Source organism: Gallinula chloropus (genome assembly GCF_964237585.1).
Source record: "Gallinula chloropus genome assembly, chromosome: 5".
Classification (NCBI taxonomy): Eukaryota; Metazoa; Chordata; class Aves; order Gruiformes; family Rallidae; genus Gallinula; species Gallinula chloropus.
Window position 1 is genome coordinate 49083783 of NC_140090.1, and position 21500 is coordinate 49105282.

The 21500-nt window shown below is 41.7% G+C and overlaps 1 protein-coding gene across 5 annotated transcripts in view; it reads left to right on the forward strand.

Annotated features, from left to right (window-relative positions):
- Nucleotides 1-21500, forward strand: part of PCDH15 (protocadherin related 15) — a gene marked incomplete at both ends in the record, with an annotated part of 350568 nt that overhangs the window by 239281 nt on the left and 89787 nt on the right. For all 5 annotated transcript variants that reach the window (XM_084265723.1, XM_084265721.1, XM_084265724.1 and 2 more), the window contains 2 exons: nucleotides 313-537; nucleotides 14908-15024. In XM_084265723.1, coding sequence (XP_084121849.1) covers nucleotides 313-537; nucleotides 14908-15024 — 342 coding nt within the window. The remainder of the gene's footprint in view (nucleotides 1-312; nucleotides 538-14907; nucleotides 15025-21500) is intronic.

Sequence of the window (21500 nt, forward strand, 5' to 3'; positions counted from 1 at the left end):
GGCAGTAGCCAATAGCAGGTGCCCAGGGAGGAGACCTGTGACAGACTGAGCTTCTGGTAACTCTTGCCCAGAATACTGTGTTTGCTTCCTGTAGGAACTATCTCCAGCTTTTAGAACCTCAACTGGGTTTGTCTTCTCTGTATTTGTGCAATGGTATTAAGTACATCCAATGCTATTAAAGTAATGTAACGAAACTAAAGTTGCTTGTGGTAGTTTGCTTTTTTATATTCTTCAAATCTAGTAAGGAGCTCATGTGAAAATGGATTTTGTTTGGTTTAAAGGATTTCTTTTTTCTTCTGTGGCACACTCTAGGCAAAGGATGTTGATCTCGGTTCTGATGTTAACTATCGAATTCGGACACAGGAAGCGCTGCAGTATTTTGCACTGAACAAGTATACTGGCGAGTTATCACTTTTGAAGTCCTTGGATTACGAATCGTTCTCTGACACAGAGGCAACCTTCACCTTTCTCGTGGAAGCCTTCGATAGCAAGGGCACTATGCCTCCTGGTCTCGCTACTGTCACGGTGAGAGTCAAGGTAAGAGGCATACCTTGTCAGTTGATAGCACCCTCTCCTATTTGTCCTGAAGTACTTCCTCAACCCTTAGAGCTGTCCTGGTGAAACACCAGAGCATGGGAACACTATGTTTGCTTTTCTGCTTTTTCAGTTGTGTGAACCCACTGCCTCCTTCTGACAGCTACTTGTTCAGTTAAACCTGCACTACGTAACAACTATAATTACTTTGCTGTATGCAATCACGTAGTTAAATCTTGGATCACAGATTTATGAAGTACAAGAATACCTGACGTATATAGAAACATTTGGTCCTTTAGAGTCCCTGAAAGGTTGAAAAATGTACTTGACAGAATTGTTTGCAAAAATGATACCACCATGTTTCAGTTAAAGCTCTCATAAATTGTAATTTTATGAACCATTTGGGTGCATTGAGTACTGCTATGGCACACCACATCCCATATTTCAGATTCTGCTGCTTGAAAATACAGAGCTGCAGTGAAACAGGCATATTTAATGGGATTATGCAGCGTGATCTGGCATCACTGCTGGTTTTCAGCTATCTCACGAGTAATACGGGGATAATGGTATTCTGATTGGTAATGAGCCACAAATGAAAAGTGTTTGTAGCTGAAGCATTAGCACTTACCCATCTTAGTTTGTCTGATGTACTCATGTCCAAGAGGAGAGGATGTTTTAGATGCTCCCTTGCATTGACGAAGATGCTCTTCTGGAGCCCATCAGTTGAGTCCCTTTGTGCAGTTTTTGTTGACGTCATCAGTGAAGAACTGGGAGCTGTGGGAGAGAAGAGAGTTTAATTGCTTGTATTTTAGCTAAGCAGCAGAAATTGTGGCAGGAACAAAAGCGTAGGTCACAAATGTGGATTTCCTATCTGACAACTTCAGTTTAAATGTAAGTCTGCAGAAAGGATTTAGCATATGTGAATCAGTCTCAGGTTCAGTAACTGTGTATCTCCAGATGCTGTGAATTGCCACATGATTTTGAGCAATTCTGATTCTCAGTCTCTACTGAGCTCAGAATTATTTTAGGGACAGTAAATGTCTCCGATTATCAGCTTTGATGACAGCATAACAAGGCTTCTACAATATGTCTCCATCTCTGCAAAATCTCTTGGACTGAGATGTGGGTCACCTGTTTCCTAATAGTCCCTGCTCTTCCCCGCCAGTTTTCAAGTCAATCAGAGAAAAACAGCATTTGACATCATCCCCTGAGCCTTTTATGTTCTACTTTTAAGGAAGAAGTTGTTCAAACCTGTTTGTTTGGCTTTTTTTTTTTCCTAAAAGAAACTTTTTCCTAGCGCACTGATTTTTTTTAAAGAACATTTGGGGCATTATTTTTTTCTTTCTTAAAGGTACTTGTTTTCAAATAGGAATGTATTCGAGGAAAACTGTCACCTGCCTCATAGGGCTGACCTAGCTGTATGATTGTGCGTTTCTATCATGTTCATTTGTGACAGGATACCAGGAAACGGTATACGTCAACTTGACCATAGCTTAACAGCAGCATGGGGTTTGTCGAAGGAGGTACTGTGGGAATAGGGAACTGAAGAAGGGGATTAGTAGAACCAAAATGTAGGTTTCTCGTCCTCCTGGAAACATTTCCCCACACATGAGCAACCAAAAGGGGGAGCAGGATGACGCTTGTTTGGGAAGGCAGTATCCAAGAAGTTGGAGTCAGTAACAATTTCTGTGGTGAAGGGTGTTAGGCTGGGGACAGCATAGGGCCTAAACGTGAGTACAAGGCACTTATTATTTAAAGGAGAAAAAAAATATATCAAAGAAGTTGAGTGTTGTTATACCCTGTCACAGGCTGACTTCTGGAACAGATCACTGGCCATAATTTGATATTGTATGTATTGCTGAGACAAAGGTGTGCTGATAACATTCCAGCCTTGAGAGAGAGGTGGGGCAGCAGGTTTCTGAGTGGCAGTTGAGGAAATGCGGAGGGCTTGTGGGAAAAACACTTCTGATATCTCATTTTGTTGGGCAGATATTATTAATGGCTTCTATGTCAGATGGTAGAACCTTGGTCACAGATGTTACCTGGAATAGGAAGAGTGGTTTAATTTGAGCTCATAAATTAATTTTCCAGACACAAAATTTACAGAGAGAGGGAGAAGGTAAAGTGGAAGCTGAAGTCAGAGTCTTACGTTACCCCTGTGCGAGGCAAGAAGGGTCCACAGGACCACACTGGTTGTTCTGGGAGGCATAGCAGCAGGAGAGGGGCACAGAGTATTAGAAGCCAAGAGCTGCCAGACAAGATGAAGAGCAGGCCTCGGCTATGGAGAGAACTGCAGAAGTTAAAAGGGGATTGCAGTGTGGCTTGGGTTTGTTCTTAATGGCAAAAAATGATAACTCACCCTGTTCAGGAACAGGGTGCTTCTCTTCTGCGTGGGAATGAGCATCCCTCTGCCATGGCTCTGGAGGAGTTGTTCTCATGCAGCCTCTGCCCTGTGACCAGGAACTGGGACTGCCTGTTTCTTCTTAGCAGTAAATGTGCTTTTACTTTGTTTAGAAGGTGGTATTAGAGTAATTATTTTAACACAGCATTTGTGACCCCCAAATAGGAAATAAACCACATGCAGATACGCTGTTGTCCCTAACAAACCAATGCCAATTGTGGTCTTTAATAACACAGAATTGAAGTGGAGGAAACCAGAAGCAAGCATTAAAGCGACAGTGGGTCCCAGCAGGGAATTCATGGGATGTAGTCCCTCAGATCCTCAGAGCATTGCTTGTATTACAGTGGTCTCCCAAACCCCTTCAGGCTTGCACTGCTCTGTTAACTTCTGTCGCTTTTCACAGGCAGGCTCTTGATGGAAAGCACTGTGATACAAAACCGAATGAGCAGCAGCGCAGTATACCCATAATCACACTGATCTCAGTGGCGTGAGGGAGAGCAGAGATGCACAGGGATTTTCCTTAGCCTTTCCCTTTCAGCCTTTGCAGGGACAAGTCACAAATACTTTGCATTAACCTTGCCCAACTTGACCTAAACACAGATTGCTTACAAGAATACTCTCTGCAGAAAAAAAGTCACTGTTAGTATTGAAATACATAATCGGCTACTACTGCAGCAAATTGGCCCTTCATATTGCATGAATGTCCTCTGATGACTCCTTCAAAGCAAGCCAAAGGTGAATTAATAAGTCATTGCATACTTTCTAGTATTACTGAGGAGGAATAGTGTAAGCAGCATTGATTTCTTCTTGCCGGAAAGATGCAGAGGGAGATTTTGATTTTAGCCCCAGTTCTCAGATTTTTCTCATGGCTTCCATAGCTTTTCACCATAACCTGAAAGTAGTGTTGAGTCACCTGGTCTTGGGATGGCATAGGAGATGGAGCAAGTGTTCATCTGGAATAACAGGTGATTGTAACCTGATCTGTAATCGAGAACGCCAGACTTTTAATTTTATCTGGAGTTTTTTATATATATGTATAAAATTATAGAGTTTAGACACAGCAAACTTGTCAGCCTTGAAAATACAGTTTAGAAGATAAAACCATTAGCATCTCCAAGAAGCCATTTGTGTGCCATTTTTCAGTGGTTTGCCACCAGTGGGGCAAAATTTCTTTCACCATGAGAGCAGCGGAGATCTGTGTTCACTCAGTGTCTGAGGGCTGACTTGTTTCACAGTGTGACTGTAGTGCATGTCGCTGTACATGCAAGCATCCCCTCACTATATATATGCTTCCCAGTATTGGAAGAAGCTAAATCCATCCTGGTTAAATGGTGTGCTTGTTATTGGGATTTAGCGATGGAAATCATTACTGTGGTAATAGAGCTTCTTAACAGAAACAGGGCCAACTTTTTCCCAGTTCACACTGGTGTCGAGTAACGTGCTCCTAAATGGAGATTACAAGAGTTTCTGTATCATGAGGCCCATAAGATACTTGCAAATCTCCTGCTCTTACTGTTTTACCAGCATTATTTTTGTGTTACTTTATGTCTCTTTCTTGTTTGCTGTAATGGCTTTTTCTCCTCCTTCTGCCTTCTGGGATTGGTTTTCTTTTCAGTTTTTCAAGTGGACTAGGTAGTGTAATGAAGCCATTATCCCTGGCCAATGATTCAGAGGGATAGAGCAACAAGAATCAGTAACAAAAGATCTATATGTTTCTGGCAGTGCCGTATTATAAGACTGAAGGCCAAATATTTCATATAATTCCTGGCATTCCTTAATCCCAATGGACTGTTACAAACATTATACAGTGAATTTTCAGATTTAGTAAAACTGACTTTTTCCATGAACATCAATAAACATATTGCTGTGGTCAGAGAGTACACAAACTTCAGCAGCCAGAAGAGTGTTTCAATAAAATTCTGCCATGGAGAAGTTAGAGTGATGTTTTAGGCGATGCAATATATATATGTGGATTGGTGCCTGTTGTGGGGGTGAATTTGAATCTTTGGTAGTCATGAAAGTCCTTGGGAACTTCGTGTAGAAGAAACAAACCAACCCAGGGAAAAAACTAGGAATTCACTCAAGTCTTGTTTCTTGGGTGAGGGTGAGCAGCAATGCATCACTGCTTCATTATGGTGAGATTTCCTGTTACGGTGAGATTTAATTGCAATGATAATAATGAAGATTTTCTGCCAGAAATTATACACCTAACAAAGGATGTGTGGAAGATAAAAGACAATAGTGAAGCAGTTCAGGTCAAACACATCATCAGTTTCTAGTGTTTCCAAAACAAAATTTAAGTTGTGTTTTTCAATGAATTTAGATCCATGAAGTTATCCTTCCTTTCAGACATGTACTGAACACTTAAAGAATAACAGGGCAGTCCAGCCAGCACAGCAACCGCACGTAACTTACAGGGAGGTTAAAATAATGTGCTGTATTGCCTCCAAAGTGGAACTGCTGCTTTATCTCTTGGCATTAATGGAGTAATGGCATGGTGTTGGACTACAGTGCCAGTAAACAGCTTTTTTTTCAATCTCAACTTAATCTGTTCAATCATCTGTTAGTCATTTATTACCTCATATATTCCACCATGATTATTATCCCTTAATTTATATTATGAGCTACTTTAGGGCTTGCCAAGCACTAAGTACTAAAGAGAAGCCGTGTTAGCAAGTGTCTGTTTTGTACGGCTTCAAACAAGGGGAACCTTGTGTAAAGAAGCACGGCACCCAATTAAAGAGAAAATTCAAAGTGCCACTTCATACAGTTTGTCATATTATCCCGTCAGCATCATCACAAAGATTTCCAACTTGCTCACAGTTACTCAGCATCACTTGATTCTCTAAGCTCAGTCCTCCTAAATCAGTGGCCGTGGTTGATACATAAATCTAAAAGATACTTCGGATACTTGTGGCACAGCTAGGAGTAGTTTTCAAGTAGTTCATTATTTCAGTGGACTTGAGGTAACTCTAAGATTTGATACCTTGGCAAATAAATGTGTAGGATCAAACTAAACTTTCTTTGCAAACTTAGGTACATGTCTTGGGCAATTAATGTCCTGGTGAGACACATGAACCTTAAAGGAGAATACCTTTAAGGGTGGTACGTATTTGTTGTGAGAGGCCAAGAGCTTACATAAAGAGTGGGAAGGGAATTCAAGTTCTTGATACTCCAGTATCTGGTGAAATTGGGTATTTTATGTTAATGCCATGCAATGAGATCCTCCCCCCATCTCACTCCCCCCCATCCGAAAGCCACATTTTCCACAAGTTAAAACTTTGAAGGCACTCTTTCATGTGTTTAATTTGTACTGGAAATCATCACAGTAGGTCTTCCATTGCATGTGTGATTATTGATAATGAAATTAATTTTTATTGCAATAGTAAAATAATTTTAAAACTAAGAATCAGTGAGATAAGTGCTAAGTAGAAATTTTTCCCATTACTTTTATCATATACATTAGGAAGTATAAATTGTTCTGTGCTCACCTTCTTCATCTAAATTACAGAAACTGAGTGATGAAGTGAAAGCATGAATTACACAGGAAACAAAATTGAAAATGTCTTAAAAAGAGTTATTTTACCTCAATGATTTTAAGCCATTGTACAGTTACTCATTTCTAATCCCTTTGCAAGTCATTTGAAAAGCTGCATGTCCCCGGATGTGTAATATTCTGTTGCTAGGAACATCTCCACAGAACTATCTGAGTAAATTACAACAAATCACGCATTCAAGTTAATAATACCAGTCTTTGTAAGGTCTGGTTATTGTCCCAGACCTAGAGAGTATATTAACCGCCTACAGTAGTCCTTCAGGGGATTGATAGTGGTTATTAAGGCCTGGAGAACGATGTAGTAGCCTCTCAACTTGCATAAAAATGTTTGCTTAGTGAAAGACTAGATAGACAGGGTACATGTCTATGTATAGATGAGCATGAGTGTACATGTATGTCTCAGCTCAGATTTCTGGTTGGGTTTTGCTGTAGCTGTATACATGGCATGGTAGACATTTAAGGGAAGAGGGGAGGTAGTCTGCTAGTAAAGGGATTACAGTTGAATAATGGTCTGGTTTTATTTCAGAAAACTGAACTCCCCTATGAAGGAATGGTTTCCTGAAGTCCCAGCTCAAACTTTGAGTTGTTTCAGTACGGAGTCTCCAACTCCAAATCCAAAGAGCTTGTTTCAGAAGAGCTTTAAAACTTAGACACTCGTGTGATTTAAGATCACTCCAACATGAAAGCATATGAATTTTGCATTTCAATATTTAATATTAAATTTGTACATTTGTACTGCTCTGAATAAGGTTGATTGCCATCCGGTTGAAAAGCAGTGGAGACTTGTTAGGTTTAATAATAGAAATGTAATCAAATGAGGATTTGCAGAAATCAAGAAATTGCAGAAAGAATTGAGGGCACTAGATGGCTGCTACCAGATAACAAGGACCAGAGGGATGGTTGCACAGCATGGCACGTACAGATGCTGTAGCTAAAGTGTGACAGTACCAAAGATCTCACCCTCGTTGAATATCAGTGAACACCACTGTGAAGGAGTTTCTGCCGAGGGATGACCTATACTTTGCACTTCCTTTTATGGCTAAGCTGAGCTTCAGGAACTCATCACAAAGCACAGCTGCATCAAAATGATAGCAGTTGCTAACTTGGGCCCACAAAACATTTTGTTCAAGGGAGAGTTAAGGTCTAGTGGCAAAGGCCAAAGATCTCTGCGTCCTTGGGTGTGTGTTACAAAAAGCTTCACTTCCTACTCTGCAGTTTTCCTCATGAACTGGTAGGTACCAGATGAAGAAATCAGACATTGTTATGAGATCTAAATGTGAGCGAGGCTGTTCCACGTGCAGGGATGAGCTGGGAGCCGGAGGTGACCCAGAGTGGACAGTGGCCTCCCAGCTAGGTGCAGTCCCTGAAGGACAGAGCTGGACAGACCGACCAGTGGGCTCCATCCACAGCCCCAGATGTGGTGATGACATGAACCTGCCTTGGGTCTGTCCAGGGACTCCAGCCTGGAGTAGAAGGGGAGGGGGCCAGACGCAACTCTGGAGTCCAGTGTCCTGTGGCATCACTGGAGTTGGACTGAGGGCACTGACTGGGCTGAAATGGGGTCCTGGATCCAGGAGTGGGGTCATGTGGGGTCCAGGTGAGGTCAGGCAAGGGGATACCTTAGATGCCATGATGTTTTGTGGCCTTCAGGACTTTTTCATTCTGCTTATTTGGTCATGGAATATCTTGGATTATTATTTTTTAAATAAGGTGTGGAGTGACATCTTTCTGTGGTTAAGGAATGCACAAAAGGAATAACAATTTTCAAGAACAATGATACCCAGACGCACCTTTTGTTGCGGTGGGAGGGAGTTTTACGGCTGTAGCAGAGGAATATTAAACATGCCCTTGGAGGTCCCCAGACAGCAGGGCATTATTGAACACATGGAGGCAGCTCAGATGGGAAGGTACCACCTCTGGTAATGTGCACATAGACTTAAGTGGCCGATGTTCAAAACAAAATAACAGCAGAAAATTACAGATACATATCTGTAGTCGTGGAAAAAGATGGGGAAGGTTTGAAGATTTCGATGTGTGACATTGCTTTGAAATAAACCTTTTTACTTCCTCCCTTTGTGGGATTGTTATGTACATTTTACATTAGTGGAAGGAGGTTTTTTCTTATTTATTACACTTGTGATAAAAGCCAGCAGACTGCTGAAGGAGTTGTAAGTGACTAATATGCATTTATTAGCTCAGACGCTGTTCAATCACACTTTTTTTTTTTTTTCCAGCAAGGGAATGTTGATTTGCACTTAAATATAGTTGACTAGAAACCTTGGTATCAGCAGATGTAATCAAAGAGTAAGGTCCTGAAGTGGTAGGAAAACCACATGGACGTACTTAAACCTTTATGTGAGTATTTACAAACCAAGAACATGTAATACCTAAGTAGGTGACAAACTGATTTTTTTTTTCAACAGAAATAGGAGAGTAAAACATTTTCTCAGACTCTTAGAATCTTTATGGTAAGAAGCTTTTTCCTAGGCAGGTGAGGCAAGAGGAAAGAAAAGCTTTGTGCAAAATTGCTTTTGGAACCCAGACTCCCCAGGTAGGCACCTCCACACCCAGGCTCTGTGGAAAGTGGTAAAAGTCATTTCAGCACTGTGATTGTGGTAGTGGTCCAGATAGCAGGATCTGTGATTTTGCTGTTCTTTGGCAGGAATTTGTCCTTCTGGAGCTGTTCAGATGAATAATTAGATTTTGCTGTCGTGGAATTATAGCTATTTTAATAAATAATCAGAATTTGTTTATGGTTAAGTCACAATCTGCAAAAAACAGGAATTAAAAAAATAAGATTGACTTTATAAGCTGCAGAGAACCGCAAAACCTTGATGCCTAGATGTAGAAAAACCATATACCTGTGTTGGTAAGAAGGAAGCTAGGGGAAGGTAAATAAACAATGTTGATTATTACGGGTGCTGGGAGAGGCTTCCCTCCTGTTTGGTAGGGCTGCCCTCTAGTGCAGTGCAGGCTAAAGGCAGCACTTTCTGCTGTGCCCTGACAGGGTTCCCTATGTAGGACGAAAGGGCATTTGCACAAATTATCGGCCCAAAACGGATACAGGTATGTATACATAAATTATGCATATACATGTCTATATATATATCTCAAATATATTAGATTTTCATCTGGAGTTGCTTCTGTTTGTGAGGAGACTACTGACAAAAAGTTAACTTAAGTCTTTACTCTTGATTTTCCTTTTACAACACAGGAGTTCTGCTGAAACACATTTTCAAAAAGACTTTATACCTCAGAAAGTCTTTAGGTTAGTGGTAATATTCAAATGGCACAAGTCTGTCATTTACTGTTATAGTGCATTGTATTAACAGATAGGTGGCAACAGCCAAGAGCTGCAGCTGTAGCTTGCTGGAGGGAGAAGGGGATGTATCCTGACCTCATCTCAGCTGCCTTGTTCTCAGCAGGTAGCAGGAAGGAGCGGGAATCCTGGAGTATCCGGCTCCTTCCTTCAGGCGGGATTTTCCAAATGCCCTGTAACTGTCATGGTTGACCTTCCCAGGCCATGCTGCCTGTGTTATGTGTTTGAAGCTTGGGATTTTATTTTTGTCCATGCTTCTCGGTCTGCTGGGAAGTGGATGTGCAGGATCCACTTTGCTGTCAGGAATGCCGGGGCTGCTCCAGCTTATGGAGATCCTGGTGGCTCCAGGATCCTGAAGCTGATGAAGCAGCTGAGCCTGCACTGTATGTGCTTCAGGTCAAGGCATGGGGCAGCTGTGGTGCAAAGAATCCAGGGTGTGTGTTTCCCAGATCAGTGAGTGAGGAGGAAGGAGGGATTATTTCACTTAGATGTTACGTGCTTGTATTCCTGACTTCGTGGAATGCAAGTGTTGAAGTCTCTCCGTGCCATCATAAATAAAAAGCATACTGATATCTCTGAAGCACATTTAAATTTGCAAGTTAATTTTATGCCGGGAATGTTGTACTGCAGGTATTCTCCTTCTGCTGTAGTGTGCATTGCCCACCCCTGTTGGCAGTCCCCACCTGTCTCGGACCACCTAGTTTGTATTAGTGCATTACAGCTAGTGACTTTCTTAATGATTTTTAAATTACATATTGATTTGCTCTTTAATGCCTTTCCTCCCACTTGCTTTGTTTCACTTCATTGGCATTCCTAAGAGGACTATCGTAGTTCACTGACATTTTTGTTCAGCATTTTCATAATTTTTGCAGACAGGTCAGTGTTTGTTTCCTAGAAAGCTTTCAGTACGTAACAACCAGGTAAATCTTGTGAATGAGATGTGCCTTGGGTAAGGGGTGAGGAGGTGGGTCAGGAAGTGGGATCGTTTGCATGTTAAAGGTGATGTCTGCGCTAGAAAATGAGTTGGTATCAAGAAATCTTCATTTGCTTTTGAAGGTTCTAAGGTGGACTCTCAAGAGCAATAGTATTTGAGCACCCCTCCCATGTTTTGCTTCCCCAGTGCTAGATTCTTCATCTTTGTGCATAAGAAAGACGTTCCTGTTTTGCTTTTATGTGCTGCCCAGTGGGAACAGTGTAAAATAAACTACGCAAAGGGATAGATAAAGAGCATCTATGATAGGGAGAAAGCTTTGGGGGTTTTATGCTTCAACTTTCACTCTGTTTTGTAGTCAAAGATGTATAAAAATAGAATAAATCTGCAGCCAGATAAGCAATGACACAAAGGCTGGTTTGTATTTATCTATAACTACGTGGCTGCTATTACCTTGCTGTCAAAATACACAGCCCAAGTGCTTTAAAGGGAGATATGTAGAGAATACGTTACCTATATTTGCCGTTTATATATTTTGGTGTGTGTCTGATGGTTAATAGCTTCCTGGATTTGTGTGGCTGAACGCTGAACCGTTGTAGAGTGCCACAGTTTGGCCAGGAGCAGACATAGGATCATGCCCCAGGTGGAAAAGGTGATTGCATTACATCTTACTACCACTTTGTGGATGGTTGCTATCTGTACTGGCTTAAGCCTGCGGGCAGCTAAAGCAACCACACAGCCTCCCAAAACTCACAGTGGGATGGGGGAGAGAATCAAAAAGGAAAAGGTAAAACTTGTGGGTCAAAATAAAGAAAGCTTAATAGGAGAGAGAAGAAAGAGAATAATAAAAATTGTGATAAAAGAATACACAAACCAAGGGACCAAATCTGTAGTCCGTCCTTGGAGGTAGGGCTTCTTGCCAGACCTTTGTGGTACATCTAAGTGCCCGTAATACGTAAAGAGAAACAATATCAGTTGAAAATGATAATATATTAATTTCTCCAACATGTCTCTAAAAACGTCTCTAGTTACTGTACTGGGAAGAGTTGTTTCTTCCTTCTGCCTCTGAACCAAGGCTTACATGAGAATAAAGCAACTATTATAACAAAAATATTTCATTTCCATGTCATCTGCATATGTTTTGCACGTAAACCTGCATGCAAAAATCCCCAGTCTGCTTCTGGCAGTTATTCATCGTAGATATTTGTGATAAGACTGGGTGACCTGGCTGTGATGGTCAGTCTTGCTCTCCCAAAGTGCCCTTACTGCAGCAGCAGAATGAAACGACTGGCAGTGATTCTTGCGGGCAGCTTTTCTTTCAATAAAAGTGGAAACATTTAAGCTTGAACTCTGCTATAAAAAATGAGTGGCTGCTTTAGGATTCAGGAAGAGATGAGGCAGGAGGAAAAGCACGTGGAGCTGTACTGTCTGGTTATGATGAAGTGTTTTGGTGCCTATTGGGTCAGCTTGGCTAAGGTTTATGAGGCCCAGTTGTGTCTAGATCTTGTCTTAGAGGAAAGATAAGTTGGAGAAGCAGAAAGCTTTCTGTCCTGCTTTAAGCTTTGCTTTGTATTCCTCTGTATTCCTTTATATTTGTACTGATCCATGTATCTTGAGAAATAGGTGCTTTAAGTAAGATGACAGTGTGTCATCTTTAAACAGGATTACACTTTCCAGTACCTTAAGTCACAGATTCTCAGGTGCTGAGGTCACATAAAGGCATGCAAAAGGTAACAAGCATCATGGAGGAATTCTCCTGTTAGCAAAAAGCAGAGTGTGATCCCTTGCAGGTGCATCAAAGACAAAAGCCCAGATGTGGCAGTGGATTTGCAGGTGCACAGAGAGGGATGGATTCAAAGTGAATTCATAACTACAGCTGAAAGGCTGAGTTATTCCAGAAACTTCAACTGCTTCATGGGGTGATCCTTAAGCATCCAGATCATAGGAAGTAAAAACTGCCCCCAAAAAAATATTCTTGAAAACATAGTATTGGGTCAATGGCCTGGATGGAGACTTCATATGGAAGGGCAGAAGGTGTCTTCTGTGTCTGTGCACTTTGTAAAGGCTGTGTATCCTGCTAGAAAACGTCCACAGTCTACAACCCAAAGCAGCTCCAAACACCCTGATTTACACATTTGTAAGACCTGTCCCTGTAGTCCTGTATCCCATTTTTCCTGTTGTACTGGAGATGACTTTTAATATTCCATCCCTGACTGCCTGGGATTTCAGTACTCAGAGCCACTTTGTGCCTGCTTCAAATAAAGTAATTCTCCATCTTGTCTTTGAGGTGGGAATGCTGTGAATGGAACCTGGCAATGAGGTTGCTGTCTGATGCAGGCTTCTTTGCTACAGCGGTATATTATTCTGGAGTTGAGTTTCTGGGACCCAAACAGAACACAGGATAGTTTATTTTGCAATCTTGATGTTGCTTTGAAGAGTTGTAAGAAATAAGATTGTTTATGCAAAATCATCCTGGGTATTAAATTCTCAGTAAATTATTTTCTTGCAAACAGGTCAAGAAATTGAAATTATAAGATTCATTGCCTGTAATTCTGTGCACAAACGCTAATATGTTTGAATTTGAATGTTTTTCCAAGATGTTTTCATTTGAATGCTCTCCTAGTTTGAATTGCCTAGCAGTCACTTCTTGATGATCCAATTGTCCCTTTGAAAATCAAAGAAGGAGTGTTCCCAGTGTCTTGAAAACTGGGATCACAGACCTTTCAGCAGAAGGCAATGTGTTAATTATTCAGGCATTTACTATGTGGGCTTGTAATGGTCATTTAGTTATGTTTATCCTGAGGTTTGTGTTAATCCTTTTTCTCTGATGAGGTATGTGTGAATGTTTTAAATGATGGTGTGGCACAGTGTGCTTGCCAGTGCACCAAGAGCTGTGAGAACAGGTAGAGGCATCATTGTGTAAACTCTGAGTAGCTGTGTTTGTGTGGGTCACCCAGGAGATCAAGGCACCTGGCTTCCCGTTCCGCCCCCGCCCCCCCCCGTCCCCCCCCCCGTCCCCCGAGCTCAGGCACATTTCCTGCTTGAAGGGGAAGCCAGGCTGTTCTTCATTAGGGGATCAGTAAAGCCACTTTTGTGCGCTGAAAGCATGTGGTACTTGCTTGTTCTGCAAGGGAACCCAGAAAACGTAATCTGCGTTATCCAGATGTGCAACACAACGGAAATAGTAGTATGCAAAAATGAATGAATCTGTTCCCAGGAGAACTCAGCTTAGGGAGGTGGGTCTACAGAAAAACGCTGGGAAATGGTTTTGTTAGTAGGATAAATGTCTGTGATTCAGAGATGTATGTTTAATTATTTTCAAGGACCACACAGATAAATTCTCCGGCACTCTCTGTGAGAGAATTTTGACCAAAACTTACTTTCTGACAATGACAGCCAGAAGGGATGCCTTCTTAATAACCTGTCATGCTGGTTGGGTGTCAGAATGTGTGGGGCTCCTGATGCATGGGGCAGCATGTGGGAGAGCCACATGCCTCTGGCTGCTACAGCTACCTCGGTGCCAGCTCACACAACCTGGGGCTTGGGTGAGATGAAACCTTTCACACAAGGAGGTGCCCATGACTGCACACGTGCATACATAGGTGTGAAAGCGTGCATATGTGCGTGTGCATGCTGCTATGTCAGTGAAATTGGCCTTAACTCAAGCCTTTGAAGCTTCATTTTGACAAGGTACGCAGCGGTCCCAAGAACACCGTCTTAGGCTGTCATGAGGTGTTGATACTCATCTGACATCGTATTTTCCATTAATTTATTGCATATTAGTGGTAACAGACGCTGTCAAGCATCAGCAACTCATTCATTTTAGAAAATGAGCCGAGCCACGTTATGGCCCACTGCTTGAGAAGCAGGTGTCACAGAAATCTCTGCTGTTTACTTGTGAGACTTGATGTGCTTCTGCAGGATTCCCTTCTGTTGATCCATCTCACGTGAATATTACCCTTTCTGGTTTTTAAACTTTGTCACCTTCCCCTTGCGTGCTTGCTTTGTGCAGCGGTAACGGAAGCGAGAGCGAGTGAGACTGTGAATGGCTAATAGGCTTCCGAAAGAGGAAGGAGTGATAGGGTAGGGCTTGAAAAAAAACAGTTGTGAATGTGACTATAATATTGTTTGAACTTCAGAACGAAACTCTTAATTATGTTTTGCAGGATATGAATGATTACTCTCCAGTATTTAGCAAGCAGCTCTACAGGGGAATGGTTGCTCCTGATGCAGTCAAGGGCACCGTTATCACTACCGTTTCAGCTGAGGATCAGGATCCTCCGGTAAGCAAAAAGGTTCTATTAATACTCCACACCCAAGAGGGAAAAAATCTTTAACTCTCATAAGTGACCTAACTCTCTTGACAGCAAAGGTGATTATTATGAGTTTTGCAGAACAGTAACTCATCCATTTTTTATGCCAGCCTGTCCTTCGTCATTCTGGACAGAGCCTGCATTTACAGTGATTGTTCCTGAAGCTGGCAAAGCAATGATACAGCTCCATTCTGTCAGGAAGATTTCTGGAAAGCTCTTTATCCAACTTCACAGCGTAGACGAGCAAGAAGAATATGCAGGAAGGGAAGCTGTGCCTGCCTTTGGTACAGCTCTGCGGCTTGAAGAGGAAATAAATCACAGCTTTGTGAGATTGTCGCACTCTTGATTTCTCAGTCGTTGTGAATTTTCAGTCGAAGACATCACAGGGTCGGGTGGAACTGCGCAGCCCACCAGCCAGCCCTATTGGATGTGCAATGTTTGAACTGAGTGCACTTGTTTGGGGGATAAAGTTTATTTCTGCCACTGGCTTTTATTCCTGTTCCCTGGTGAAGCGCTTGATTGACAGAACTGGGCACATGCTTTTGACTTGTTAGCTATTCTGAAGGGTAATATCAATTTTGTAATCAGAGGTTGATGAATATTAGTGACCAGATGATACACTGAGGAGAATAAAAGCCAAAGATGTTCTGCCAGCCAGGTTTAATTTTTAATTGTTAGTGTTTGGCATATTAAGGAGAATAATCCTCAGGGAGAAGAGTTCAGAGAGAATGTGCCATGCACATTAAAAGCTGATGGCAGTGCTTTGACACATATCACCTGGAGTTTAGCTAAATACGCTACGTAGGAATTTATTTGCCACCCAAGGACAGAAATGCTAAAGCAGTGTTTCTAGAAGGACAGGCCTGCAGTCCCCTCAGAGAAAGGCCTAGCGCACGAAGGTAAGTAACTACCCATGAGTGATATGTATCAGTGGGGTGTTACAGAGCTCCAAGGCTTTTCAGACAGTTTATAACAACTGAAGGTCTGGGCTGTGGTTTAAAGGATATGAAAGACAGTAGTATCATCAAGCAAGTAGTGAATAGCCATGGTCATCAGTTACTAATGCTACAGAGTATTGAAGGAAAGCGGCGGCAGAGGACATGGGTGTTATTTGAGCAGTAAACAAAAGAAATGGAGAGAGATGCGCCTTGATGGCTAGTCTTGGACAGTTTGAAGGGGAGCACTATGTTGTGCTGGACGTTGAGCACTCTGTGCTCAGAATGGAGCCGCAGCTGTGTGTTATGCTCCTTGCGTAGAGCACAGGCACGATGGAGCAGAGTCCAAACCAGCCAACAGGTTTGGTTTAATTGAAGCAGCACAGGCGGCGCGTGTGAGAGTGAGACTGATCAGTAGAGGCAGGTGGGAATTTCTAGTGTCTTTACTCAGAGATGCTTTAAAAATGCACAGCCCAGGAGAACTTTGTGGCAGCCACCTCCACTCTCTAAGGCCCATCTGTGTGCTCATGGCTTCCAGTGGGCAGCAGGAGAAAGGTGATGTAGTGGTAGGGCCTGCTCTCCTCCCTTTGCATCCTCTTACATTACTCTTGGTAGGAAAGGTCTTTCTGTGGGATGTTAGAGGCCTAGGCTGCCTTCCTTCACTAAGTGATCGCTTCAAACCTTAAGCTCGGTGTCCATGTAAAATAGACTAACAACTAGGAAGGAGGCTGGCTGGATCTCCTGGCAAACCTGCGGCATATCTGCAGCTGTGGGGAAGTCTTCAAGATGGGAAGTTCCTATAGAGGTGTAACAAGCTGCAGCACCTGTGAAGGTCAGAGATGTGGAAGGTTAACCAGATGTGTACCAGCATCACCTCATCCTTTTCTGGACTGCAACCATTACACCTAAGGAAGGAAGATATATCTCTAGAAGTGTTGTAGAGGTCTAAAATGCCCTTCAGAGGGCTTTGTAAGCATTTATATTCTTGTGGCCTACCTACACTCTTGCTCCCACTGCCTGTGTGGTCTGTGGAAGTCCAGAGCTTTTGGCTGAGCTCCTTCACTGTTCCTGGGGGCTCACCATTGCCCTAATCACAGTTTCAAACAAGGACTTTGCAGAGGAAGGTAGGCTTGATTGCTCAAATCAGTCATTTGCTGCAAAAAAAAAAATAGTCAAATGATCGAAAATGATTTGATTCTACTCTGTGAATGTCTTCTGCTGAGGTATGTCATGAACACCTTCTGTATGTTACCTGCGTAAGCTGTAGAACGGAAATTGAGATCAAAGTGAGGAGTTTCTGTGTGGTATTGCAAGCTTGTGAGTGGTAGTTTTACACTGTGTATCAGAGGAAGGTTTTAGCTCGTTTTGCTAACATTTCCTCCTGACTAAAACACTCTCTACCACTGAGGTAGCAAATCTTGCCTTCTCGTAAATGGGGCCACATTGCATTCAGCATTTTGGGGAGTTCATCAGATGCTACTCAGCTGAAGAAGGTTGCTCTACCTAGGGCTGACCTGGGAAGCAAGGAGGTAGGAAACATCCTTTCTGGTGTAGAGTGCTCACCCTCAGCAGTTAGCAGCATGTAATTCAGAAGGAAACACTGCCCTTGTCACAAGGGGAGCCACTTCAGAAGAGTCATCTGCCAGGGGAGAGTGGGGACAACCAGCTGTACTAAATGCATTAGTCACAGCCCTAAGACCTGTTATACCAGGACATATTTGCTCCTAGCAGGTTTATCATACTCACCTTTAAGAGAAGTCTTCAGAAAAGAAGGTTAAAGCTCAGTGAAACTGGGCAAGGGCATCAATTTCTGTTCCATGGAAATTTGGACATAAACAGGTTAGTGAGGATGGAACAGAAAGAATTATTCATTGATGCTAGAGAATCACTTTTGAATGTGATTTTGGTGCAGCTTTTCTTTCATAGTACCTGCTGCCTTCCAGTAAGTTGTTGCGGTCTCTGAAGGATTTGCTCATTCCAATAGGAGCTTGGTTTTGTAATCCTGGGAGTGAGCATGTCTAAATTTTAAAGAGTAAGATAACACTGAGGTACAGAGGAAACAAAACACATCAGAAACTGGTTAACATGTATTTATAGCAACTCAACTGGAAGCAGTATTTCCTATTGCCAAGTGATTTCACTTTTTCATTTCAAAAAGCTCAAACCCTTCTGAACTCTCCTCTCCTAATGTTTGTCTCCCTGTCACTTGGACAGGTAAGTGTAGAAACCAGGCGTGGATAAGCTTGCCTGCTGTTTAATACAGTGGGTTACAAAGGCCATCTCCAGGTGGTATGAGAATGGGAAAATAAAAACCCAACCGAAGTGCTTACATCTCCCAGATTCCTTTCTTGTGATTTCTTTTACGTGTTTTGGAGTGTTTTCTGTGTGAAAGGTGTGGGGATTGCTTCGAGTTCTGAGAAGAAATCAATGCATGTGCATGAGAGAGTGAATAAAATCACTGCACACAGGCTCCTGGTTATTGCCACTCTCACAGGCATAAGTGACAGTAACGTTAAGATAATGTTCTTCAGTGTGAACTGTTGCATTTCTTTCCTTTTTATGAAGACTTAAAAATGAAGGTACCCTTTGGCGTTTAATGAATGCAGTATCCATAAAAGTTCGCCAGCTATGGGGAAAGCTTTTCAAATAATTTTTAAAAGTTGGTGTTTTATTTCAAACTAATGGCTGATAGTTTTTACTTTTAAAATAAAACAGAAGATCAAGAAAACTACCAGGCATAAATGGCTTTGTCTCTTTTTCTGACTGAGTCAACCTGTTTAGATGTGTTGTGCTACTGGTAAACCTATTCATTTGGAGCCCTCTTGGATATTAAGTGGTGTCACAAAATATTTGACATTGATTCATCAGAGAGGTTTTTAAAAAAACACACATCCTTTGTTCAGCAGGAGTATTTTCCTCTAAGCTTGCTTTAAGGGAAAGATTTTTCTTAGTTATCATCAATCTTTTAGTGCTTTGGTTTTGTTTTTTTTTTCCCTGGTAGAATCTTACTTGCATGGTACTAATATAACGATGTAACCAGTTGGGGAAAAGAAATATACATCTATTAAGAAAGTAATTGCAGCTTTAAAATGTATCTAATTATCAGGAGAGTTCTAGTAGGAGCCTAACTAATTTGAAATATCCAAGCCTGAATTTTTCTGTTGTCATTTTACAAATAACATAGACTATTCCCCTGTCAACACTGAATGCAGCCAAGAATAAAAGTCAAGCTAGATTTTTTTTTTTCATCATCTGCAATAAAAGCTTTCCAGACCTAATCAGCTCTTCAGAGACTGCCCACTGTCTTTGCAAATCCCAACCGTGCACTGCATTGTAAAATTAATATGGATGGTATGAAAACCCAAATTTAAATGATCGGCACCTGCATGTGATTTCTGTGCACATAAAGGCCGATCTGTATTTTCCAACAGCGGGAAAGGGGTAGGAAGGAAGCATTGAATAGTGGCAGAGGAGCTTGGCTCTCCATTTCACCCCATAGGCACCATCCTCAGCCCCTTCTGGACTGGGGCTGTTGTGGTGCTGCCCTGATGTTCCTTCCAGTCCCTCCACAGCAAAAGTGACCATAGCAATGACAGGTATACAAGTGGGAGAAAAAAATGTCATGCCACTGAAGTCAATCTTAAATCATTATCTGTAGCAGAGTCGACAGGTATTTTACCTACAGCATTACTTTTTGACTGTGTGAGTGTGCATTCATTGAAAAGATCGTGGGTTTATCTGCAGCTTTTCAATTCTAAAGGACAAGTCAAAATATAAATGCAGGCATTTAGTGGTCAGTGAGGATGGAATAGATATGAAAAGGAACGGCAGTGAAACATGAGAGGCTGGAAGAGAGTTGTGACGTGGAGTGTTGTAGTTTACGGTAGCAGTGTATTTCCGAAGCAATTTAGAAAACTTGAGGATATAGGTATGGAAGTGTTGTGAATGACTGTGATGTGTTTCCACAAAGAGGCACAAGGACTAAATGTCACTCCGTCTGAGTCAGGATGAAGACGTGTAATTTTCTTAATTTAACTATGCAAGCCTAGTACCTAAAACATGAGGCCATCATTAGAATGCAACAGTTAATAAAAGGATTGGTGAGGTTGCAAAAATCCATAGATCTCTGGTTACTATTAGAAGTTACTAATTCAAACCAACAATTATCTGTGCTGGACTTGAATGCTCCCAAGTAGGTGTTTTTGTTATGATTTTATTTTGACCTGTGGATTTCAAAGTGGTCAAAAAAATCTTGGCCTGAAGGCATAAGAGATCTTGGAGAGTTATGCCTTCAGGTCCATCAGTGAAATGTCAATTAAAACATAAAAACCAGTGCTTTTCACTAAAGGCCAGAGCAGGATTTGAAGGGCTGTCTTGAGCAAATGTCAGTTTAAGCTCTTACCAGTTTCTTCTTTCCTTTCTTTTCCAGTTTGAATTCACTTTATTGCAGTGACTGAGAATATAAATTATGTTTCAGAAATTACTTTTACGTTTGTTAAAAGAGCTCTAATCTGAAATAGCATTCTGGTCAGTGAAATATGAGTACGTTTCAATTTAAGTGTGTTTTGTAGAATATTGTAAACTAACACATTTTCCTTTGGATTACTGGAACAATCCACAAGATGTTTTTCTACCATTTTAAAATAGTTACATGGTATCTAACTCTTCAGATTCCTTCATGCATCCTATAGTTACTGTCCTTATCTTTCCCAGAAGACCTTACATCTCATTCCAGACACCCTGCATGTAAAGGGTGAGAAAATACTAAGTAGAAAGCACTAAAAACGGGCCAAAGGAGCCAGAGGCAATGGACTAGACTAGAGCCATGATTATACGGCTGCCAAGGAAATCTTGCGTACCACCTTCAGTGCTTTTTCCGTCACTGATATACCAAAATCTTCCCTTTGACAAACTTTGGAGTTGAAATTGTTGAGAGTTGCTTGCGTTTTCTGCTTAGCGTTTGAATAGTCCCTTTGAGGTATAAGTGCTCCAGTATTCACAATACTTTGTTGTGTAGAGATCTTAAAGGAGAGACAGAGGTAGCTTTTAGACCACTTGAGACAAGTTGTACTTGAGAAGGTGGTTGGGAAGCAGTAGATGGGTGAAACATCACAGTCACTGCACAGACTGAGCTGAAAGGGTGCTCACAGCAAAGACAGTAGCGTATCCAAGGTTTCCCTCATGTATCCTCTTGAGTTTTCTTTCCAGAAGCATTGTCCAGCTGGAGCATAAGGAATTTGTCTCTTTATGAGTGACTCATGATCCAGGAGCTGGGATAGTTTTGGCTGTTGTATGTCAGCAGAAATTCCTTTTAAACAACCTGTTCCTCTTGCTGCTTTTCCATTCTCCATCTTGGGGTTTGATTTAACTTAAACTAAAATGCTAAACCCATATGGTACATAGCCACCAAAAAACCCAAACCAAAACATACCCCACCTCCCCAAAAAGAAACAAACAAAAAAACCCCACCCAAAAACAACAGGAAAGAAAAGGAAAGGCCTGGCATCTTTG